The sequence below is a fragment of the Leptodactylus fuscus genome, chromosome 1 (assembly GCF_031893055.1).
Source record: "Leptodactylus fuscus isolate aLepFus1 chromosome 1, aLepFus1.hap2, whole genome shotgun sequence".
NCBI classification, from domain to species: domain Eukaryota; kingdom Metazoa; phylum Chordata; class Amphibia; order Anura; family Leptodactylidae; genus Leptodactylus; species Leptodactylus fuscus.
The window spans coordinates 326,500,580-326,527,006 of NC_134265.1; the positions used below are offsets into that span (position 1 = coordinate 326,500,580).

At 43.5% G+C, this 26,427-nt stretch overlaps 1 protein-coding gene across 5 annotated transcripts in view; it reads left to right on the forward strand.

The window, feature by feature from the left end:
* CPEB2 (cytoplasmic polyadenylation element binding protein 2) overlaps positions 1 to 26,427 on the forward strand; it is a 70,420-nt gene that overhangs the window by 4,080 nt on the left and 39,913 nt on the right. For 3 of the 5 annotated variants that reach the window (XM_075260495.1, XM_075260465.1, XM_075260480.1), the window contains exon 2: positions 13,854 to 14,141. In XM_075260495.1, the coding sequence (XP_075116596.1) occupies positions 13,854 to 14,141 (288 nt within the window). The remainder of the gene's footprint in view (positions 1 to 13,853; positions 14,142 to 26,427) is intronic. The other 2 variants (XM_075260473.1, XM_075260487.1) reach the window with 1 other exon arrangement.

Sequence of the window (26,427 nt, forward strand, 5' to 3'; positions counted from 1 at the left end):
TGTTCACATCTGCATTGGAGGCCTCTGTTGTAGACCGTATCAGGAACGGCTTATATGACTAAATGGCAGACCCCGTCCATGGGGCACTATTTCTATCTATCTATCTATCTATCTATCTATCTATCTATCTATCTATCTATCTATCCCTTTGTAACCGAAAAGTGGTGAACACGCTATAGATATTAGTTGTACAAAAATGGAAATATGAATATTTATATATAATAGATATTAAATGCATCTTGCATATCTAATGTTATAAATGATAGAAATAATATTTATTATACACTTTTTGTGGGTGTTGGATAGATAGGCAATAGGCAGGTGCAAATCTAGTGTTACTACAGTGCAAAGACAAACAAATATACAGTAGGATTGATGGATGGTTGGATTTTTTTGCTGCTGTCTCCATGTTTCCAGTAATTTCATTCCATACTAACCTCGGCTGGGTGAGGATGATGGTGCTCACAATTGTTCTTTTTGGAGTATTTCTGCCATCTCGCGTGCCTTCCCCTCACATCAGCACTACAAGTGCTCGTCCTTTTGTCTTTGATTCATTTATTAATAGATGTGTACAGCTTGAACACGCTTTGATACGCGAGGGGATTTTGCAGGACATCACAGAGCTGTGGATGTAGTCCTCTCCGTCAGCACAGGGATTAGATGGCATTCACAATCTGAAACTGAACAAGGGGGGATAAAGCCTTTAATACCCCAATTGTTTTGCCTTTTCCCCCCCCCCCATGTTTTGCTGAGGTATATCTTACAGGGTAGAAAACCCGACGTCATGAACTGCTGATGTGCACACACATAAGTGCCTTGGAAATGTCCGCTTGTTTACTGGGGTTTGTGTGTCTGCAGAGCTAGTGGATGCTTTCTATAGTCTGAAAGGATGTGCGTTACATCTGTACGTGTGTTCTATATCTGTACATGAAGGCTATATATATATATATATATATGGCATATCTGTACCTGTGTACTACATCTATACATGAATGGTACTTTTGTACGTGTGCTTACATCTATACATGTTCTAAATCTCTGTGTGTGCTACATTTATACATGAATGCTACATCTATACGTGAATGATAAATCTATACGTGACTACATTTGTGTGCTACATCTTTATATGAGTGATGCATCCATACGTGAATATATTTGTGTGCTACATCTATACATGAATGATAAATCTATACGTGACTACATTTGTGTGCTACATCTATATATGAGTGATGCATCCATACGTGAATATATTTGTGTGCTACATCTATACATGAATACTAATTTTGTTTGTGTGCTACAGCTATACTTGAATGCTACATTTATGAGTAAACGCTACTTTTGTACGTTTGTTACAACTATATGGGAATGTTAGATCTGTAGGTTTGCCATATCTGTACATTTATGGTATATCTATACCTAAATGCTATATCCGTTCACGTATGCTACATCTGTACGTGTGCCACATCTATGTGAATGCTACATCTATGCATATATGTCATGTCTATACATAAATGCCACATCTGACCAACTAAAGTGGGTGCATTAGATTAGAACTTCATAGCGGACAGTAAACGGATGCTAATGGCGCTTTTTTAACGCATCCAGTAAATGGATCAATTATTAAAAATATAGGAAAAACAGACAAATTCATCTGTCAGTGTCAATTATACAATCCATTCACTGCTAAGCTATTACCAGAGATCACACAGGGCAGTTACAAACCACCTTTCTCCTTATCGGTGGTGGTCCTGTACATAGGGAATACACGTATATAGTGAGATAGATCCCTTTAATATTGAGTATGAGAGGGTTCCCTGAAATCACTTGTACAAATAACTGTTCTAACTGGGACCACGATGGATTCATTTTGGATCAAATAGCACGGCATACTATGTTATTCTGGATGTCAAACAGCAATTGATACCTGACATAAGACTAGTGTGAATATAGTCTAAGGCTTCTGTGTATACAGTATCATCCATAGAGACCTGTGGTGTATAGAATTTCGGAAGATGGCCATATACTTTCAGTAACTGGTGAAAACTTACATATCTGATAGCTATTCCACCTGATGCACCAATACACATAAACATTTGGTTTGGCCAAGCCTGCATGTGTTTTCAGTGGGGATAGGGGATAAGCCACGGCAAACACATCTGGTGGTGGCTTATTTTGCCTGGGTATAAAAGTTCAGGCATATTGAAATCCAGCATGTTAAATCCCTTGTTCACCCTCAGATCAGTCCATATACAGTTGGCCTGTCCTGTGACTTAAAGGGGTTTTTCAGGCCCAAATTTCAAGCAGCTTCCGGGGTCACCGTCATTCAGGTTTGTTAGCAGATCCGAACGATAGAAAGTTGGACCGCTACAACAGTGGTTACACACGCCAGGACTTACCAAAGTCAAGGCCTAACATTTCAATGGTAGGTTACAATTCTGTGACTAGTCTGATATGCTAAGAACTGTCATTATACAGGCCGTACCCTGCCGTAGAAAGAAGGCAATGGAAGGGTTAGTCCACTTTGCTTATCACTGACCAGGAATAGAAGCCGATAAGAGTTCAGGTCACCTCTATTCTTACAACCTCATTATATTGTGGTTTTTCTTTCCATTATGGGGATCACTTTGTTGTCGTATAGGTCCTGGTGGGTGGTGGTATAAACAAGGGAGATGACGGCACATTCCTGTAAGTTATACATGCTGGGAGAAGGGCTTGTCATATGACGGGCTAGGAGTCATGTTTTCTTCTTCCAGCACTTGACTCATCCTTGCAGATCATCGCAGTGCAGCAGCCAGTGGTGGAGAAATGGCACCAGAATAGTTCTGTAGCACATAGTAAAATAGCTGTGCGAGCAACAGCGAAAGAAACGTCTGTTCATGACAAGTTATTAAAAAATATTACGTTTGTGTAGACTGCAAAGAATAATCTGCTAGCATTTTGCTGCATTTTTTTTTTTTTTTTTTTTGCAAATTTCTGGCAAAATCTAGAATTGATCTGATATACGGTATAATGCCGCAGATGATGATGGTGGTGGGGAGGGGGGAAATTCTCATATCACACCAAAATTATCCCGATCCACTGATGTAAAGGTAATGGCCAGGTCAAGTTGAGCTCATTTGGTTTGCAAATTTGTACATTATGCATGTACTGCTTGCCTAAAGAAGCTAAACAGAAATATATTTTAAAAAAGTACTAATAAAACTGCTGCATGCATTCTGCGGTCCCCTGTTATCAGCCATTTTTCTTTTTTCTTCTGTGCTTTAAACTGCCTCCTCGTCTAACATGTCTGTTTTTGAAAACACTTGTATTCCCCATGAAATAATAACTTTGGAGCATCTTCATCCTGGAAATTTAGGAATAAACTGTCACCTGGGTGTTACCAGTTAGTGTGTCCCTGTTAACTGTGACCCTGTCCAATCAGCGCTGTCAGTGGCAGATCGTGTAGGGATGCATTCATGTGACGAGGGAATGGCAACACCCGTATCCATACATTTCCTGGAAGGAAGATGAAGGGACATCTATATAAGTTATACTATAGCCTACAATTTTCACTCTGACCACTAAGTTAAATAAGAGACTGACAATTGCCAGTTTCCAACATCACTCCACTGAACCATCTTTGCATCCACTACTGAGAATAGATGATGTCTTAGATTATCTCCTCCCGCTCCCAGAATATGTCCCATAGACCTCCAGATTGTTACTGCCTGCGGTCATGAGACTGCTGTAAAGCATACCACCAAATGCTGTTACAGAGTAGAGGTTTGGGCAACATGGCTGCCCCATAATCATGTACAGAAACATGAATTAAAAACTATGATTAAAACTGATAAAAAATTTTTTTTATCTGGTTTTAATAAATACATTAACAATTGGCAATAGATTCCCATTAAGTGCGGTTATAGTGACAGAAAGCCTCTTCCTCATGAATGGATAGACAAGCTGCCACCTCCTGAATATTGGCACCCCCCTCCCATATTGGCCGCCTGTGTCCTAGGCAGATTATTTTGAGGTCTGTGACCCTGTGCACCTTCAGATGTTCTCCTTGGCTATTCCTGGACGCTGTTAATAGACGTGACGACTCCAGGTTTTTAATATATCCGTTTGGCCCATCTAAATCTTTACAGCCAGCAGAAATGATCTTGGTGGAACTGGGCGGCCGCGAAAAAAACTGATGATCCCTTAATCCTTCGCATTAATTTTAGTTACTGTTGCAAACTAATCGCCCTCCCCGCCATGTCAGACATGGAGCGACATTCACTTGGGCTCCGATTCAACAATTTCCCAGCAGAGCCGGAGAGGTTTAGTTTTCTCTAAATCTTTTTCTTTGGCAGCCTACACACGCTGGATAATGGCCTGTTATCGTGGGGTGAGGGGTCAGCACTTAGGAGGATAGAGTTTTAATCTTTTGAGCAAAAATGGCCTTGTTTTAACTGTGCCTGTTGCCCTTAGCAAACAGTTGAGGCCTAGTTGCCGTTTCTTCCGAAATGAACACTGAGCTCTGACTGGTTGCTATGGGCAACAGAGACGCCGCCATTTTAGACAGTCTTGATAAATGAGACCCAATGTGTCTTTACACCTTTATTTGTAATCCTGGATCAGATGTCTTCATGTCGGGCTATAGCACAGGAATTTTGGCCAAATTTACCATTATGGGGGGTATCTGACATAGACAACACCTTTGAAATGGAAGCTGGATCACGATGGATGAAGAGAGAAGGACCCGCACCGAGTCTTGCTATATAGCACAGCATTACATGGCGGCATAGCGCATAGGAATGCATTGCTTCCCGATTTTATTGGCAGGGATTGAGATCCTGGGGCAGTCCCTGATGTGTATCTATTAACCTCTGTGTATATGGCAATACAACGTTATACCACGTCATCTGAACCCGCACAACTGGCCAACAGTTGAACATGCTGGATGTTTTGGCCTATGTCTTGGGGAAAAAATGGATCATGCATATTGACTTCCAGCATAGCTGATCCTTCGTTTTCTTTTTTTTGTGAGCTCCATATAGGGATCACAATGTACATTTATTTTCCTATCAGTATGTCTTTGGAGATTGGGAGGAAATCCACACAAATACGGGGAGAACATACAAATTCCTTGCAGATGTTGTTCCTGGCGGGATTCAAACCCAGGACTCCAGTGCTGCAAGGCTGCAGTGCTAGTCACTGAGCCACCGTGTTGCCCCCTAATCCTTCGTTTTCCATGGAGGTGTCTGGCAGTGGCATACTCGCCTTTCATGAGAACATACACACTCATCTGTACTATGGGGCAGTCAGGAGCGATTCTTGTCAGAAGAGAACATTGAGCATGTACAGGTACCTTTAATTCTGAACCTATATTCAGGTTATGCTTATACACCGTGACCTATCTGAGCAGAAAACTGCAGTATAAAGCATGGCGGAGAGGTAAAGCAGCAGCCTGGGCCTGTAAAGAGGAAGGAGGCGAATTTTGGACTGTATCAGACTCTCATTAGCCTTGCTGTATAGTTGATGTGCCATATTATTGCAAAAATGTATGCGTATATAATGTATATTTACGATTTTAATCAATAGCAACTAAAGGGCTTTTTTTTTTTTTTTTTGCATACATTGAATATGCCATAATTTCCTCCCTTTTTAACCTTGTATACTATATATAACCCTGCTTCAGTTTACGTCCCTTATTAGATATCTGCATAGCTCATGATATACAGTAGCTCAATAAGAAATCCTGTACATGAGCGGGCCTCCTGACATATGCAGCCTCAGTAAGGTCACTAGTTCACTAGTCAAATGATACCCTGCGTGAATTTTGGCCCTAGGAATAAAATGGCTGTCTCCACTATGTAGGTGACAAGTACTATATAAAGATAGAAGCACAGAGCTCATACTATACTATGCTCAACTAGTAACGGCTGATGAATCCTACATTTTCCTAGAAAGCAAACATTTGGTAACCAATGTTGGTTATGGTAGTGGATCATATCATACAATCCAATCTTTGTGGGGGAGACCTGATGTTAGAAGACGGCCGGCTGTGTGTATGACAAGGGCCCAGTGCTGAATTCGGTTCATGTACGTTGTAAGGGTTTATTAGTTGGTCGTATTCTTGTGGATCGTTTATGGTTCAATAAAAATTTTTTGCGTCTGTCATATAATGACTATACGGTTTATAAGGTGAGCAGATATTCTGTTTATTGCTCCTTTATTCTGACATCAGCATTGACTCCTGTTCAGATTTTGCTTTTAGGGAGCCTTCACATGGAGTAAACCCGCGTGTATTTTTGCAAACTATACGTGTAAAAATAAGACTCCCATTGACAATGATATTTTTTACACGTGTAAAAATACGCCTGTAAGATGTCATTGAAGTCAATGGGAGTCTTATTTTTACACGTGTATTTTTGCGTTTACTCCATGTGAAGGCTCCCTTATTTGGTGTGCAATTAAAGTACAGTATTCCAGTGGACAATCTTCAGAGCGTTATGGGCTGACATTGTACTCTTGAAATGGCCCATGAGCTTCCTTCTTGGTCATTACTAGGGGAGCTCCTGCTTCCTTGCTGACAACCATAGCTGGATTGGGAGAATCTGTCTATGCCTAGTAGTCCATGTTGTAGCCCAGCTCTTCACTCAGGGCAAAAACTGAGCTTGATGACCTATCCCTGTATCTAAATACTTATGCCAAGGAAGAGGGTCTTGTGTCCCGTGACAAGGATATGCCATTAAACGATCTATGTGGATCCTTCCTCTAAGACCACCACACGAGAAGGTCACTCCACAACCCGTAATGGCATATCCTAGCGACTGTATAAGATGGGGATATCCCTTTAAAGAGATATCTGAGTGCTGGAGGCTATGTAGTGCCGAACTGATGGACTCCATATGCCTCTATAGGCTCCATGCACATCGCGTTTCCATATGTATGAGGCATTGTAATGTCGTGTAAATGCTTGACCCTATATTCCATATTCTTTATACTCTTTCTTGTACAGAAGGCAATGGGGTTGAGTTTTCACATCTGTGCCGGAGTCTCCACCCAAAAAAAAAGCAATCAGTTTTGGAATGGTGGACATGCGGCGGGCCCCATTATAGTCAATGGGGTCTGCTGGTGTCTGTGTGGAACCACTAATGTGACCATAACCTAAGCTCTTGCTCTTCCTCTGTAGCTTCTATATTTGTGGCAAGTACAGTATTAGGTGCCATAGATGAAGGAAATATATTGTACTGAATTGAAATCAGGAAGGTGTTGCGGCAGCAGACTAGGAGGAATATACCTGTATTTCTATTTTGGAGAATATATATCTCAAAATGCTATTTCCTCCACTGAGGTACCAGTGGGTTTGTTTGTGCGCCAGCCTTCGTGTCTCCGATTGTGAGGACATGTACTGTGTGGTTGTTCTTTAACCTTTTGTCCTAATAGCAACTTTTTCCTGCAGTAGACAGCTGACATGAGTATGGGGACGGAGTCATAAGGAAGTCACATGCCCTACACGCCATCCCTAATCTTAAAATATACCCATGCTGGGGAACTGAAGCTCCTGCCTGCATCAGAGGTTTAGCTAATTTTTTTTGTGTGTTTTTCCACTGGCATATCAGAAAGGTAGTGGTCTCCAGTCTGAGACCCTCCAGATGTGACATAGCTACAACTTCCATTGATTGGAGACCTCTGCTGTGAGGTAAAACATACGATTGATACAGCTGCATTGTTTTCTCTATATCTCTGGTATAGGACTTGCTGCCCGTGGATTAAAGGGAATGTCACCAGAAAGTGACTGACTTTTTTTTAATCAATATTATATATTTTTAGAGAATTTTTGGTGACGCTTTTAAAAAATGTTCATGTTATCTATGTGTTATAAAATTCTTGCAGTTCTGACTCTGGCTACAGAGTTAAATAATGTGCTCAGATGGCCTGTTTTCTGTAGGAGTTATCTTTGCAGCAGTAGGTAAGACTGAATCCACCAGTCACAATTGGTCATGTCCGCTTATCCACTCCCCTCTCTACACGTTAGACCAGGGGTAGGGAACCTTCGGCTCTCCGGCTGCTGTGAAACCACAACTCCCAACATGCTCCATTCACTTCCATGGGAGTTCCAAGAACAGCAGAGCAAGTATGCATGCTGGGAGTTGTAGTTTTGCAACAGCTGGAGAGCCGTACGTTCCCTACCCCTGGGTTAGACCATGCCTAGTAAGCTCTCGCATTGGAGTCAATGGGGTCTGATCCACACCATTGTGTCTATGGCCTATGATCCATTTCTAGGTGACAGGAAGTCACTATTTTAGGATTAGTGGTAAGAGTTGGAATTGCAAGGTTTTCAGGATATTTTTTAAATGTATAGATAATAACATGGAAAATGGTATCTATTTTAAAATGTAAGGCCTGTCCTCCTGACAGTGGAGGGATATCGGTGCCAAAACTAACAGCACTGATCTCTTTGACACCGGGTCTCATACTGGCATAGCTGATAGTGTGCAGAATTCAGTGCGCTGTCAGCTTTATAGCAGTATATAATACTGCCGATGTCAGAGGACGTGAAAGGTCCTCTTCTAACAATAGGGCATTTTCTGGCAACACGTTCCATTTACCAACTACTTATTTTGTGGGCACTCCAGGTGGTGATCCAGGTGGCCACCAGCGTTGATTGATCACATCCCAAAATTGGTTGGCAGAAAGGACTGTGTGCAACTGTTCGGGGTTGGCACATTGCCATTTTATTTTGTGAGTCCTTTCATGTCCTGATCTTTTACCAAAACGGTGGGACCCCCATGGAATTTAGTTATGCCCCCGAGGCCAGGCAGCATTGATAAGCATAAGACTTGCATGTGTCCAGTGAACTTTCGTTATGCGCTAGGTGACCTTTTTTGTAAAAGGTGCATCCTGGGAACCTTGTTTGTCAGACTGTGAGACATTGGATGCATATGTCGCACATTACTTGTAATACACAACCTGTTATCTGTTTAGACTTTGCCAGGGTAACAGAATCTTCAGCAATTACATTTCCTCCGTCATCCCTGGATTCTTTCACAATTCTCAGTACAATATGACACCCACAAAAACACCCTCATCAATTACTCATTCATGCTGCAGGATTCTGTCTCCCTGCCAAGTGTTGAGTCTTCTGTGTGTTAATATTCTCTATTTATGGCGCCGTGATCCACCCATCACATGCTTGGCACCACCTAGTTGTTTCTATACACATCTAACACCTGAATGTAACGCGGTGTGTTATACGTCTACCCTGATATAGGCTGTATACTTGTTTTGTCTGGGATTCAAAGACTTTGTTGGAGGATTAGAGGGAAGGTCTTGAGTAAAGGACCCTCATCTATTAGGCAAATTATTTAGCCCATTAGAGTAACTACAAAGAGTGTCTGTCGCCCTGCAGCGCGTATTGTACATGGACAGCCCGGTGAATGTGTAATGCTACATTTCCCCTGTGGTGCCAAGTATACTAGCAGATTATCACGGGGGTCCCCCCACTGCACACACTGTAGTTAGTCTATTGGCAGGGGACCTTTAAAAAGAAAAATTATTCAAATCGGACAACCCCTTTAAGTGGTAGCGATTTTACATTTCCTAGAAGAAGGGTCCATTCACAGCATGGATGTAAATACCAGGATAGCATAGAACAGCTGCTATGGGGCCAACAACTAAAGGGGGGCGACTTCCACTGAGACCTAAGGTGCAATAGTGATGACAATCGATGATGGAAGGGGATGTGGAAACTGAATGTGCTTTTACTGGGACATCGTAATTCCAGCACATGACATCATTACTTTCTTCATGTAATTCTGTGATGTCACAGTGATCTTTGTGTGGTCAGTGCTGTGACATCACTGAGTGTTATCCCTGTACTGTGACATCACTGTACACATGATCTCTATACTATGACATCACCGTACAGGACTATTCTCTGACGAATTTTGGTGGTCTTTCCAATGGAGACTTTGGCGGAGCTTTGAACCCAGCCTGAGATATACAAATAGAGGTCACCACAGCAAAACTCAAAAGAAAGCCTTGACAAGGCCCCAACTAGGGTGTCCACAGATTTACTCATGCCCTTAAATTTGAGGGGACCACAAAAACTCTATTGCCCCATATGAGTAGACAGAGCAGTAATATGTGATAGTTGGGCCATTAAATCCTAGTAGCTTTAAGTTCTGCCATTGGGCCTGGTGCTTGTTCACATTAGAAAATTTGTAGCTCATAGCAATTGATAAGGGCCTAACCTTTACTAATACTAATTCTTCAAAACGATGTATAGTTTTGGGTGACAACTCCTGATGGCGCTGTAATTGTAGCCATATTTTCAATCACGGGACGGGCCGACCACAGGGGGCAAGCTATAAGGGGGGGCAGTGGTAGCGGTCGGTACCGGGCCCCGGACCCTGATAGGGCTTCAAAGGTCCCTCTGTCACATAAAATATGAGCATTACATAATCTGCATTAGGGCCTAGGAGCTTTACGTTCCGTCTCGGTAGATATTATAGGAGCAAGTAGGCAAGACAGAGTGTTTCATGGTCAAGCACTACTTCCTAGCTAGGTGCGACTAGTAAATGGAGCAGTATAGGGAGCTTTGTAGTACCGGTAGTCGTCGTCTGTAATTCCTGTCGTTCTGGGTGCGTCCCACCCAGTCACCTGAAAGAAAACCCTTTATTGACAGTCCTATTATCACTAATGAGTGTTTATAGCTCGCTGGCTGGGCCTGAAATAGTTGTGTGTCCTCTCATTATGGCTCTACATTGTCATTACCCAATCCCTCTTGGTTTGGCCGGTTCAGTCACATTGTTGCAGTAGTTCGTGTTTTTGTTTTTGTCGCCGTATATTTTGTGGCGAGCGAAGTCTTGGTAGCTGACAAAAAAAAAAAAAAAACACTTTCTTGTCAGGATTTCCCTGCAGAGAAATAGAGGAAATTCTTTACTGATGAACAATGCCTATTACTGTGTAGTGTTGTCTCAGGGTGACGTATATAAGCACGCTGCCTTCTGGCATAACAATGGTTAATATACCAGAATTGTGACCAGCCAGCGCCTTCAGATATGACCGAACACCATCTCCCTGACGTCCTTGTTCTGCAGTCTTGTGTGATCTGTTCATTTCTATGGGCCCATAGACACGGTTGTAGTTCTTGCATGTCATATATGAGGGTCACAAATTATGAAGCGGGTCCTATTCTTGGCACGTTTTTTGCTGCGGCGTCTCGTATTGCGGGGCTCCAACCTTAGTTTAGGTTCACAAATACAGTTTTTGTTGTGGTTGATTAGGCCAAAGCTAAGAGTGAGCCCCAAATCCACAACTCTGACTCCACAGCCTTGCATGCTATATTGACAGATCAGCCCCAAATATATAGGGAGCGCTAACAGAGTTGCTATATTCTGTATGCAGTTTAATATACACGTGTAGGTTTGGCTGGATATAATGTAGTCATGAATACATTAGGGTCTAGGGTGTTGCACCAGGTATGAGGATGGGTGGAACTTGTTTGGCTTTGTTACTGCACCCATTATTTTCTGGTGTGGTTTCTCTCATTCCCATAGTACAGGTATCACTTCAGTCATCAGCCTTATGATCGGCACATTTCAAGTTTTCTGTATCTATAAATAGAATTACGTCACATTTTGGATGGTACTTTGGACTTATATACAGTCTACACTTTTACAGTACACATCTGTAACTTCCTGCTCACGTGACGGAAAATTCCAAGTACATTCTTGAACCATTTGTAATGTATATAGTATTCTGTGTGTGTGTGTGTGTGTGTGTGTGTGTGTGTGTGTGTGTATATACGTATATTACTTATACACACACTTATGTATAGGGCCAACATAAATACCAGGCGTAACTGGGCCAATGCCAATTCACACTGGACGTTGTGAAATCTGCGGCAGTCTTGGGAAGTTTTGCTTGTCAAAAAGAGGGTGGGGTAGACCCAAGGGACCACTGGAATTCAGATTCCCAAAAACTGGAAACATACTTTTAGGAAGGGAGTCAGTCCTGGGTACTTGCATTAAAGGATTTATGACTTCAGAATATACTTTTTTGGTACCAACAAATGAAAAATTGGATTTTCTACCCATATCACAATAGAGACCATTCTAGTTCCCTTTGTGATACTAGCACTAAAGTGTTAATGCCTTTGGGTCACTGGTTGGCAAGTGGCAACAGGACCCTTGAGGGGCAAGCTTCACAGCTGTTATGCGCATGCGGCAATTATTATAGCATTGGCGTGAATATCCTGGTTGTATATTCAGAAACAAAAGTACCGTATTTTTCGGACTATAAGACGCACCCAGGTTTTAGAGGAGAAAAATAGGGAAAAAAAAATTTCAGGCAAAAAATGGTAAAATATTTAATATATGGGAGTTGTAGTTTTGGAACAGCTGCAAGGCCACATTGACAGGTGACCCTGCAGCTGTACGGGGATGTATAGGGCGTATTTTTTGTGGGGCCAGGTGTAGACCGGGCATTTTCAGACACAGGGATACCTAATGTATATGTTTCACAGTAATGTTATACTTTTATATGTATTCTAGGGAAAGGAGGTGAACTTTTATTTTATTTTTTATTATATTTTTTTTAAGTGTTTTTTTTTTTTTTTTTTTTTTTTTTTTTTACTATTTTAATATCCCCCGCCTAGGGGGCTTGAACCTGCAATCATTTGATTGCAAGTCCCATAGACGGCAATACAAGTGTATTGCCGTCTATGGGAGATTCTATACATTACTATCGCGGAGTGTCATAGACCAGCCATGATAGTAATATATATCTATGACAGGCCTGGGAGCCTTCATTAGGCTCCCGGCTGTCATCGGAACAGGCCGGCTCCTGCGGCCTCGCCGTGCAGGAGCCGGCCTGCATCACTAAAGGTATGGGGCCGGTGGGGGGGGGGGGGGGGGGCTAACTGACTGTCGGGACCTGCGGAGGAGCAGTGGGTTTGCAGCATGGCCGCACTACTGTCACCGCTGGTTTTCTTCAGCGGCAGTAGCGCGGCAATCCGCAGGCCCCGGCAGCTAAGACAGTCCCCGGCATCTGCTGTAATAGACCGGCGGATGCTGGGGAGCGTCTTAGCTGCCGGGGCCTGCAGTATTGTCACACTTCTGCCGCTGAAGAAAACCAGCGGTGGCAGTAGCGCGGCCATGCTGCAAACCCACATTCAGACTATAAGACGCACCCTCATTTTCCTCCGAAATTTGGGGGAAAAAAAGTGCGTCTTATAGTCCGAAAAATCAACAGGGCCCGTGGGGAAAAACGCGTGCTTGACCTATACAATAGTGGGGCTGGTCTAATACGGATGCACCTGGTGACACTCTATTTAGGCTGAGGCCCCACATTGTGGAAACGCAGCTTTTTGTTGTAGATTTTGCTGCGTTTTGTTTGTTTTTGGTTTTTTGGTTTTTTTTTTTAGCCAAAGCCAAGAATGGCTGCAAAAGGAATAAAAAAAAATATATAAGAAGTTCTTATACTTCTCCCTTCTACTCAATCCACTCCTGACTTTGGCTCAAAAAAACGCAGCAAAATCTGCAACAAAGCTGTGTTTTGGCAACATGGAGCCTCAGCCTAAAGGGATTGTATAGGTAAAACTTAATTAAGATGATTTGTTTAAGACTCCTTTTAAGGGAGTATATAGATGTATCCGCATCCAGGATAGACTTATAGATTGTACATTTGGGATCGTGTTTTGATCCATTAGTCCTCCCTTGTCAATTCTGTTTTGCAGACCTTTGATGTATCAAGAATAAACGCTCGCAGCACAAAGATAAATCTAATATGGAATTTTTAGTGAAGATGATTCTAGATCTTGATCACATGGAACTTTCCGAGGCCTCATGATAATAACTTTGTCCTGGTTTGTCTTGCAGCCTATGGTCAAGCAATCTCCCTGGAGCAGCCACCAAGGCAGTGGCTGGAGCACAGGCAGCATGTCCTGGGGAGGGATGCATGGCAGAGATCGCCGCACTGCTAATATGGGAATCCCTGGCACCATGAACCAAATCTCCCCTTTAAAGAAGCCCTTTTCTGGAAACGTCATCGCCCCACCTAAATTCACACGATCCACACCATCGCTCACTCCCAAGTCTTGGATTGATGACAATGTGTTCAGGACAGACAACAACAGCAACTCTCTCTTACCCTTACAGGTAAGAATGGTATGTAACTGCGCTTTACCCTTAATGCATGCTTCATATACGGTCTGTGTCTTCTGTTATATGCAGCTAGCAATGCCTGCAATGCTCAGATAAGATCCAAGGCAAAGCAGCATACGTACAGCCAGGTTACCTCCCCTCCGGAGCTTATGCAACCTGTGAGGTTTCCTTTTTAACATGGTAAATAGCAGTGAGATCCTCCAGTAGCCATATGTACTCGTACACAATACATGAAGCCATAGTTACTTTGTATCAGTACACTAGACCCAAGTAACAGGAAAATGCTGCGGGAGTATAGAAGTGCACATTGTTACATGCAATAGTATGGTGTCCATTTACTAAGGATGCACCAAATTTACAAAAAATACTATTTTCTTTAACATGACCCAGCTTCTCCTCTTCTATCATTACACCTGTATATCACAGAGCTCCGCTTCTCTATTATATAACCCTATATATCTCAGAGCTCAGCTTCTCTATTATACCGGTATAACCCTATATATCACAGAGCTCAGCTTCTCTCCTCTATCATATAACCCTATATATCACAGAGCTCAGCTTCTCCTCTTCTATCATTACACCTGTATATTACAGAGCTCAGCTTCTCTATCATATAACCCTATATGTCACAGAGCTCCGCTTCTCTTTATCATATAACCCTATATATCACAGAGCTCAGCTTCTCTCCTCTATCATATAACCCTATATATCACAGAGCTCAGCTTCTCTCCCTCTATCATATAACCCTATATATCACAGAGCTCCGCTTCTTTCTCTCTATCCTATAACCCTATATATCACAGAGCTCAGCTTCTCTATCATATAACCTATATATCACAGAGCTCAGCTTCTCTCCTCTATCATATAACCCTATATATCACAGAGCTCAGCTTCTCTCCTCTATCATATAATCCTATATATCACAGGGCTCAGCTTCTCTCCTCTATCATATAACCCTATATATCACAGAGCTCAGCTTCTCTCTATCATATAACCTATATATCACAGAGCTCAGCTTCTCTCTATCATATAACCCTATATATCACAGAGCTCAGCTTCTCTCCCTCTATCATATAACCCTATATATCACAGAGCTCAGCTTCTCTCCTCTATCATATAACCCTATATATCATAGAGCTCAGCTTTCAGGCAGGGCAGCAGAAATAGCCTAACAGGATTAAGTGGTTCTCCAACAATAGTAAGTGATGGCATACTGCAATGATATGCTGTCATTTACTGGGTTGTGGGGTGTATCTGCCTGGGCCCCCAAATCTTCACTATGGAGACCACTGTTTAACCCACACTCCTAGTCATGTGCGGTGGAGAAGATTAGTCAGGGGCTATGAGCACCTTCATTCTCAACCTGTGACAAGGGTTCCCAGAGGTCGGACTCATCACGGAGTTAATATGTGACGTATCCTAGCAGTATACCATAACATTCAGTAATGGTAATGCCCCTTTAATAAAGTAAGTTGTGGCACTGACCGATCCTATATGTATTCTGTGGAGCGCCTGTATCCTACATACATATAGTCTGGCTGCCAGTGAAGCAGGTGTGTTTAGTGACAGTCGCTTTCTTCCCCTGGCAGGAAGCCATATTCCCCATGCACTCCAATGCCTTACAAGGCTGTTCTGCTGTGAAGGGCGAGCGTGTTTGTCAGCTTTGTTTTCATATGGGCAGTAAGACTGGCTTTGGGATAATTACGGAGTCCTTAAACTGGGTGAAACCAGCTTAGTACAGTAGGAATTAGCCTATGTTAATGGCATGCGTGACCACAAATCAGTGTCGTATAAATATAGTTATTACAGTTATTGAATATGGTTCGGTAGTATGGACTAATAATTTATAGGGTCACATGACCCAGACTTGGCTCGTCAAACGCAGAGATGCAGCAAATCTTAAGAATCGGTACAAGCTGGAAGTCCTGTATGTACACTCACCGGCCACTTTATTAGGTACACCTGTCCAACTGCTCGTTAACACTTAAATTCTAATCAGCCAATCACATGGCGGTAACTCAGTGCATTTAGGCATGTAGACATGGTCAAGACAATCTCCTGCAGTTCAAACCGAGCATCAGTATGGGGAAGAAAGGTGATTTGAGTGCCTTTGAACGTGGCATGGTTGTTGGTGCCAGAAGGGCTGGTCTGAGTATTTCCGAAACTGCTGATCTACTGGGATTTTCACGCACAACCATCTCTAGGGTTTACAGAGAATGGTCTGAAAAAGAAAAAAACATCCAGTGAGCGGCAGTTCTGTGGGCGGAAATGCGTTGTTGATGCCAGAGGTCAGAGGAGAATGGCCAGACTGGTTCGAGCTGATAGAAAGGCAACAGTGATTCAAATAGCCACCCGTTACAACCAAGGTAGCCAGAAGAGCATCTCTGAACGCACAGTACGTAGAACTTTGAGGCAGATGGGCTACAGCAGCAGAAGACCACACCGGGTGCCACTCCTTTCAGCTAAGAACAGGAAACTGAGGCTACAATTTGCACAAGCTCATTGAAATTGGACAATTGAAGATTGGAAAAACGTTGCCTGGTCTGATGAGTCTCGATTTCTGCTGCGACATTCGGATGGTAGGGTCAGAATTTGGCGTCAACAACATGAAAGCATGGATCCATCCTGCCTTGTATCGGTAACGGTTCAGGCTGGTGGTGGTGGTGTCATGGTGTGGGGAATATTTTCTTGGCACTCTTTGGGCCCCTTGGTACCAATTGAGCATCGTTGCAACGCCAAAGCCTACCTGAGTATTGTTGCTGACCATGTCCATCCCTTTATGACCACAATGTACCCAACATCTAATGGCTACTTTCAGCAGGATAATGTGCCATGTCATAAAGCTGGAATCATCTCGGACTGGTTTCTTGAACATGACAATGAGTTCACTGTACTCCAATGGCCTCCACAGTCACCAGATCTCAATCCAATAGAGCATCTTTGGGATGTGGTGGAACGGGAGATTCGCATCATGGATGTGCAGCCGACAAATCTGCGACTGCAACTGTGTGATGCCATCATGTCAATATGGACCAAAATCTCTGAGGAATGCTTCCAGCACCTTGTTGAATCTATGCCACGAAGAATTGAGGCAGTTCTGAAGGCAAAAGGGGGTCCAACCCGTTACTAGCATGGTGTACCTAATAAAGTGGCCGGTGAGTGTATGTCAGTGTGATATTGGGCAGTGAATATACTGAACAAACATATTTGTCTGCATAACCCTATTAGTAAAAATAGTGATCCTAACTTCCAGGTATAGCGCCACCATGGCCAATGTCTGCTATTGCAGCTCAGTATCATTGACGAGACTAGGACTGAGCTGCAGTACCTGACTTGGCCCATGGACAAGGGTGGAAGCCATGTGTTTCTAATCGCATACAATCCCCTTTAAGGTTTTATACATACTTTAAGGAGCATTTACCACAAAAGTTCCACATTTTGGCCCAGGTCTTGTTTTCTTTTGGCTGTGTTTCCTCTATCCTCAGATGAACCATGTTTACTGGTGAAGATGGGGCAAAATTTGTTGCCAAAATCTGTACCAGCTGTGTGTTCATATGTATGTATAGGACTACCTTCTCACATCTATACACTGTGGTGGTCTTGGGAAGCATTGTTGGTGGCCATATTGCTATTCTGGCTTGTGGTGGTCTTCATACATAGTGTGGCGAGGGGTGATGGGGCTACAGTGCTGGGCACATACTTATGTCATCTGTAGTCCTTAGTTTTGTCTTTACAAGGCCTGGTAGTCATCAGGAATCTTCCTTAGGAAACTGCTCATGTGACTTAGTAATGGAGCATTGTATTACTGTACGGTCTATGGCCATTAAATATTCATGGCGTGTTCATCCATCGCACAGGGCCTTGAAGCATCCGTAGTGTCTTCTCAATCCGCGTCTATAAAAATGAACTGTTTATACCATTGGAGTTTTTCGCCCCTTGCATCGGGCAGTTTTTTACATTCTGATCTCCCGTGGACTCCCACCACCTGTTCTCCTTGTTTATTATCAGGACCCTCCTATCCTTTTCCATTCGGTGACCTGGCAGTTCTCCTGCTCTTCGATGTCAAAAACATTACGTCACATTGTACCAAGGGCAAAATATTGTCAAGGACTGTATTAGATTTATTTATTTTTTTATCTGGTCCTTTGCTGATGGAGAGCAGATGTTGAGGGTGTCTGGCAGCTCCCCATGCACATTAGATTGTTGGCGGATCTAGCAGAAAGCAATGCAATTCACTGGGATCAATCTAATTTGTGTAGGCGGCTTAAAGGGAGTCTGTCATTGGGACGGAGTATATTAACCCAGCCTCGCAGATAGATAGGATAGGGTCACCTGAAGCAAATGGTGTTTTCCTCTTGTGAATCGACTAGTTTTGGCATGACAGAGAGCCATTGCACCAAAGCAGTGACAACACCCTTGTTGTTCCAAAGAACTTATTTTCATATGGACATAAAGTGCTCTTAGGAGCAAACAGGCCATTGCAACGTACCTCCTTGGAGCAATGGGTATTTGTCATCTGCATACTGACACAAACTGAGATCTCTGTAATGGAAGCGCTGATTCGGAAGGTGAAAACTCTGATTCGGATGACTCTAACGTAACTGCAGGGCTGGGTTCTGCTGACACCTTCTGCAGGGCTGGGTTCTGCTGACAGACTACCTTTAAATTTTCAATGCAATTTCGAGTGGTCACCTTTGAAGACGTCTGACTTCATTTGATTTTCATGGGGAGGAGACATTAAGCAGATACCTCTGGTGTGAACCAAAGAACCTGCTGGTGTAAAATGTAACCTTAGCTGATGTCGGGCAATTTTTGAGCTACCCCCTACTTTGTAGTTTGTTGAGCGATCTAATGTATATGGTCACAAATCCATACTTGACAATGACATGGTTTGCAAACTCTAGGCCAAAATGGCTGCTACAACTTGCGTGATAGTGGCAGAAATAGGATTTTCACCTTTTGCACCCCATAGAGTGGATAGGATGGCGTACATATTGTGCATGTGACTTGCACCATTTGTTGAGTTGTCACTTTCCCTCACAACCCCCTAGTGTTTCGGTTAGACAATGAATTGCCACATTTGGTCCGTAGTTCTGTTTCAGCCCAGGAGTCGGGATGAATAGACCCTTTGAATGCCTGCTCTGGCTAATGTGGGAATACCCTAAATGTCGTCTGTAATATACCAGGTTTCGCTCCCCTGCTGTGCCACCAAGCAGGTGTACGTGCAGTTTGCTGTTGTGTTTTTCCGCTGGTGATTGACAGAGGACAACAAGGTATTATTTGTGTGGTAATTACGTACATCTTTCCTTTACATTATCTTGTGTATTTAGCTGCCCCCTACCCGCAGTTTCCTGCAGTTCATATACCAGGCCACATTATTCCCATATTTGTTGGTGTGACAACTGAATGACTGACATATTGATGGACCCAGAAGCTGATCATGTTACCTAGTAGACTATTCGTTCATGCAGCGCTGCCGTCGTCTTTATTGCCGACTCTGCAATATGTTGAATAACAGCTATTTTATGGCGTCCCTATAACTAGCAGTACTGCTGTAGTCTGTGGCGGCAACCCCAAAATAGTCTGCTGTTCAGAAGGTTAGAGGGGACAGATCGGATTCTTACCAGTTACTATATTATGGCCAATTGTAGTGATAAGTGATCTTTTTTTTTCCCCCTGTATATGTTATGGTTGTTTTAGGGCTTGAATGGGACTGAGCTGCAGAAAGACTGTGACTGATGAACGTGACCTCACTCATTAAGATGCCGCAGCAATCGTCTGAATAATGGTCAAGTATCTGATCAGCTAATGCTGGCTCATCAATACCACAGTCTCAGATTAACACCCCATGTTGCGAAAAAGCCACAGCAAAAAAAATACTGCATTTTACATTGCCTGCAATGCCGGATGGAAGTCTGGCTAATCCCATCCACACGTTGCAGAAAAAAATCTGCAGTGTAAATGCTGCGATTTTGTAGATAGCAGCATATCTATTATACATACGGAAATGCTGGCGGTTTCCGTATAAGGGCTCGTTCTCATGGAGTTTTTTGCAGGCGGCTTTCGATGTGGAATGCGTCTGCAAAAATGGCTCCCATTGACTAAAATGGTACCCGCTTGCTTTTTTCCTCCCGCTAGCTAGTAGCGAACAAAAGAAGCAAGATGACCTACAGATGACCTACGGCTCGAGACACCGCTCCTCTTTAAGCCCATTCATTCAGGCCTAATCGGGAGCGGGATGCTGTGTCAGAATGCCGATGCTGCATCAGGTTTCCGCGACCTTATCCTCTGTGTGAACATACACGAATAGAGGCAGAGGAAAACTGCAATGCATTTCTGCCTTGGTATTTTCCACAGTGCTTAAAGGTTTTTTTCAGGCTTTATAAAATTGCAGCAGTTACGCTATGTGGGGTCCTGGCCTTAAAGGGAGTATCAACCCAGCCCCGCAGGTAGATTAGGGTCACCTAAAATATTGCTGTTTTTGTCAAAATGCAATTGAGCTATTGAGAACAATGAGGGTGTTGCCGTTGTCCCAAAGATTTCATTTACACAAATGGCAAAATCTCTGCAATGGCGGCACCAGTTCCAGACTCTATTTGATTCAAGTGACCCTGACCTAGCTATCTGTGGGGCCAGATTGATATGCCTGGTTCTGGTGATTCCCTTTAAATTTGGAGTTTGTAGTGCTAGCGAAAGCTGGCAGCAAATATGTCCGCAGTACTGTATGCATAGGCCTTGATTCATCTGACAGAGGACAAAAGGGCAATCCTTTAACATCTATCAGACTGGCATATATCGGTATACACTACCTTTTTTTTGGCTGTATGGGATAACGTAGCAGATTGAACTGTATATGCTTTTTTAAACATGAGCATAGGGGTAACATGCAACTATATGACTGTGCAGATATCTGTTAGAGGTTGGAGTGGCTTTGGGGCCCTGGGGATCTGGCTGTTACCTGTTGTAACTGCTTAATGGGTCACGGTCCAGGGGGTGATATACTGGGTGGGGGCCAAAAAAAGGAAACCTTATACTGTGTGGGGGCCAAAAGAGTGCAATATATAGGACGGAGGCCAAAAGAGGGGGGGCAGCAAAGAGTGAAGGGGCCAAAATAGGGGGCTGTATACAGCATGGGGGCAAAAAGAATGGACAATATACAGTGTAGGGACCAAAAGAGTAGGCTCTATACAGCATGAGGCAAAAGAGTAGGCAGTATACAGTGATGGGGGCGATATACAATCTGGAGCAGTCCTGTGTAAAATTTTTGGAGGTATATTTTAGACGTTCCGCCAAACCTCTGTTACAGACTTAGAAAATGCATTGTAAAAAGAGTCTTATTTTGTGCGAGTCCGTCATCCGTCGCATCCCATAGAATACAATGGGTTAGTACAGCAGCCTGTCATCCTGTGATATCAATGTGCCCAGTATATCTCAGTGGTAAGTGTAAATGGGGAAATGGTCAAATCCCGGATTAGAGCTATACCGGGTGCAGAGGTGCTGTAGTAGTCGCACCCTCACCCTGCCAGGGCTGTGAGCCAAGACTAGGGACATGGAGAGGAGTCAGTGAAGAAGATCCTCGCTGCCTCCATTCAGTTGGCTTGGATTATTTGCCTGGGTAGCTTTGCAGAATTTTGTGTGTTTGCTTCTTGCTTGGTTGGTTTGTGCAGTAAAAACCTTTTGTTTCCACAGGGACAGAGAGATGAATATTTCATGGCAGGATGATCAGCTCGGTGTTTATCTGTTAGGTTTCAGCATAGCGGGGGTTTCACAATCTCGGTGTCCATTTCAGAAGGGGCATTTCTTGGGCAATGCAATCGGGTGCTAGAGCTTCAGCAACACCTGTGTGTGGAAATGATCTCTCAAGTGCACAGAAAAGTTACTCAAGTTTTCAAAAAAAAAAAAAGGGGGGGGGGGGGGAGAGTTCTGCCCCATTAACCTTTTGGCTGCCGCACAGGACAGCTGGTTGGTGTTGGCACAGGCTATGAAGGTGGCAGGTGTGCGATTAATTGTTTGGAAGCAATGTGCCATCCACTCTGGTAAAACTATTTCTACATCATCCGCGGTATTTACAGGCTGACACCTTTTTCTTGGCCCGTGTCTTTGTTTGTTCATTTTATGTCCATTTTATTGCTAGAAGAGCAGTAATGATGGCGGTAGGTAAATAGACCCTGATGATGTAGCCTGCCCATTGTGTGCCGATCTGCCCCAGGTACGCTCTACCTAATAGTACACTTATGTGTTCTTTCACCACGACATTTGACTCCTGAATTTCCTAAACCTTTAAAAGGGGTTTCCTATAGACATAACTAGAGATGAGCGACTAATGAAATATTCAATATTAGTTTCAAGTAGAGCCTCAATATTCGACTACTCATTCGAATATCAAATCCCATTATAGTCTATGGGAAAAAATGTTCGTTTCAGGGGAAACCACTATTCGACTAAAGGAGAGTCACCAAGTCTACGAGTAACAGGAGGAGAGTGTTTAGGAGGAGCGCTGTGCAGTTAAAGCACACGGACCCCATTATAGTCTATGGGCTCCATGCGCTTTAACTGCATAGTGCTTGCAGTTGCACTGATATTCCATTCGGGGGTGGGGGGGGGGTGTCCTCCTGCAGACTTCTTCTGGACGGGGCGGACAAGCGCCAATGTGAACCGGCCCTTACTCGTCCTGGAGAACCAGCACTATACACTGTATAGCATTCGGCCAATCAATGCTGGTTCTGCAGCAGGCTCTTCTTTGCTAGTCAGGAGAGCTGGCAGCTTGCGGTTATGCAGGAGATGACTTTTTCTCATAGGAATGCATTGATTGGCCAAATGCTATACAGTGTAAAGCAGGGGTAGGGAACCTTCGGCTCTCCAGCTGCTGTGAAACTACAACTCCCATCATGCTCCATTCACACCTATGGGAGTTCGAAGAACAGCAGAGCAAGTATGCATGCTGGGAGTTGTAGTTTTGCAACAGCTGGAGAGCCGTACGTTCCCTACTCCTGGTGTAAAGCATTTGGCCAATCAACGCTGGTTCTGTAGGACGAGTAAGGGCCAATTCACATTAGCGCTTCCACCCCCAAGTGGAATATCAGCGCAAGTGCTGTCCAGTTAAAGTGCATGGACCCCATAGACTATAATGGGGTCTGTGCGCTTTAACTGCACAGCACTCCTCCTAAACACTCTCCTCCTGCTACTCGTGGACTTGGTGACTCTCCTTTAGTCGAATAGTGGTTTCCTCTGAAACGAACATTTTTTTTTCTCCATAGACTATAATGGGATTCGATATTCGATCAAGTAGTCGAATATTGAGGCTCTACTCTAAACGAATATCAAATCTCGGATATTTCACTACTCGCTCATCTCTAGTCATTTTCATGGGAAAACTCCTTTAGGCCCGGGCTCCACGTCACTTAAACGCCGCAATTTGCGAGTGGCGGAAACACAGCGAAACAATTGCAGCGTTTTAAAGTCAGGGCAAAGTGGATGGGATTCCAGTGAATCCCATGCCCACGTTGCGATAAAAACTGCGCTGTAGACATGCCGCAATTTCCAAAACTGGCCTGGATTTGGAAATGGCAACATGTCAATTATAGCTGTGTAAACAACGGTGGTTTCCCCATAGGTATAATTGAAACAGAAAGTTTGCATAGGAAACCTCTGCAAACTTTGCCAAAAGCGCTGCAGGAAGATCCGCAATGAGTTGGGTTTTTCCCGCGGCGCTTTTTTTGCTGTGGGATGCCACGTGGGTCCTTAGCCTTTAGATGGACATTTGCATTATTCCAGCATGCTAGTGGATAATACTGTAACAGTGCGCACAGTCAGTGTGGTAGCAGTGTTTTTCACAGCTGATATACTGACCTGTTCATTTCTAGGGCCCTATATACACATATTTTCACAGTCTGGTGTATGGGGCAGGGAACAAAACTCAGAACCGGTCTTATTCCAGTCCGTTTTATGGCTCACCGACCCCAATGTGCGGGCAATGCACAGGGAGTACGAGGATGTCCTCCATGTCCCAGTGCCTAAAACTGTGTACCTGTGATTTGATACAGTGGTATATACAGAGAGTCCATACCCAGGGATACAGATTACAGGTAGGAACTGGTGTAAATTTCCATTCCAACTCATAGCAGGAAACTTGATTTAATGAATCAGTTGGAGAATGTACAAGGCACGGATTTGAGCTTGAGACGGATGTTTGGCGGCAAAAACAGTCCTCAATATCATAGGTCTATGCCAGTTTTCTGATTATAAAGGGAATGATAAATTCACCCCAGTGTCGTCTATGGGTGACACGGACTTGTATACGATGGAACTATAATCCAGCCATGTGTATACTAGCTTAGTTGGGTAGGAAGGAGTTAATTGTGGATATTTGTGATGTGCTTGTATTGTAAAGCGTGAAAAAGGCGACGCTTGTAATTCCCATAAAGAATTAATAACCATATTTGGTGCAGGAGGATGAACCTCAGCAAAGCCTCTTAATGTCTAGATATGTGCTTTTATATGCTGTCCCATATGGTGCGGTGCACATGCTATTTTCATCCCAGTAAGTACATATGGATGCTTGTGTTGCTGTGCTGTTCACCTTGAGCTGTCCTTCTCATACGGTTCATTCAGCTCCAGCGGCCCCTCCTTCCGCCGTCACACTGCAGCCTGCATCGCCCGATGCTACGTGGACAATACGTTATGTGACTGCTCTGGCTGTCACTTGGAGCAGGGTCCTATATAGTCCCTGCAGTCACTAGCCTTCCAAAATGGAGGTTCCTTTAATAAAGCGTCCAGAAAGTCTCAGATATTGGCACGTATTATAGTTATTGTGGACTATCACAAGATCAAAAGCAGAAGACAAAGCATTCATGGCTCAATATCTGCAGTATGGGGTATGTAGGGCTTGTGGTCCACTAAGCTCTTGGTGTATGAGCAGGCCCAAAAGATCTCTCTACCCATGCTATATTTAATTCCAGTACTGATGACCTACCCTTGGGATCAGTAATCAATATGTGATTGGTGGGGGTTGATCACTAGGACGCCCACCAATCAGCTTGTTGAAGAGGCCATGGTGTTCAGGGTAAGCTCTGCGGTCACTTCACTGAATACCAAGCACAGTGCCCTACATATTGTACAGTAGTATTTTGTTTTGCAGCTCAGACCCATTCACTTGAATGGGACTGAGCTGATATTGTATCTTGTGATGTCATTGGCACAGGAAAGAAACTGCAGAGCTCTCATTAATGCTGTAGCGTCTTCAAATACGTGAACGGGGGGAGGGATGGTAGGGGTTGTAGGTCTCACACTTTCTGTGAAAAGTGTTGGAGAAGTGCTTCCGCTGCTTTTTTTGCTGCTGTGGCGGGACCTTAGCCTTTTGCTTTTTTTTTTTTTTTTTTTTTTTTTTCTTTTTTTTTTTCTTCTTCACAATCCTAACGTCACACAAAGGAAAATAAAGAATTCCTCTTCATTTTCCACTGCCGTATTTGACTGTAGAATACCCGTGACCGGATTTAGGGCATTTGAATTCTGTCGTGACTTTACACTGCTGATTAGGCCCAGACGAACGGCAGTCTCGAGACGTGGAATCTGCGACAAGATAGAGCAGAACACTTTTTTATTTTATATTTTTTTCAGCGTCTTGCTGTGGTCACTACCTCCCATTGAAAACAATTGAAGGCAGAATCTGGGCGGAACTTGGCGAAGACAGGGGCATAATCCGCCCCCAAATCCGTGGCAAATTCCACTGTGACGTACCTCAAGGAATATTCCACTTGATATCTAACATTGTAGTGAATAGGAGGCAGAAAAATAACCCCTGGCTGGTGCAAAATAGTGCAAATCCTGGGCTGGATTTAGCAGCAGAATTTGGTTAAGCGGAAAAATCCAGCTTCAAATTCCTGAAGCTGAATTTTTTTATCTAATAAAAATTTAGCTGTGTGGGTTTTTGTGTGTGCCATGTATGTGTTCTAAACAAAGGGGACATTTATAGTGTGTGTGGGGGGGTTCTTTTCAGATATAGCTTTAAAAAAGGCACAAATATGACACAAGTAGCATCAGCGCAACTTCGGACATGTGTCCGTTTTTCGCCATATTATCAAACTGACCTTTATTTCGCAATGACTTGTTTGAATGGCTTCTAATTGGACGCTTTTCTTGTTCAGAGACTGATCTGGGCTGTGTGGCTGCCTGGGCTGTAAGTACACATAATATAGAGCGCTCGCTATAAAGGACTTGTCTGGGCGTTAGTAATCTTCCACTACAATACCCTTCTGTATTAAAAACAGCGGAGTGGTGCCCGGAGCAGACT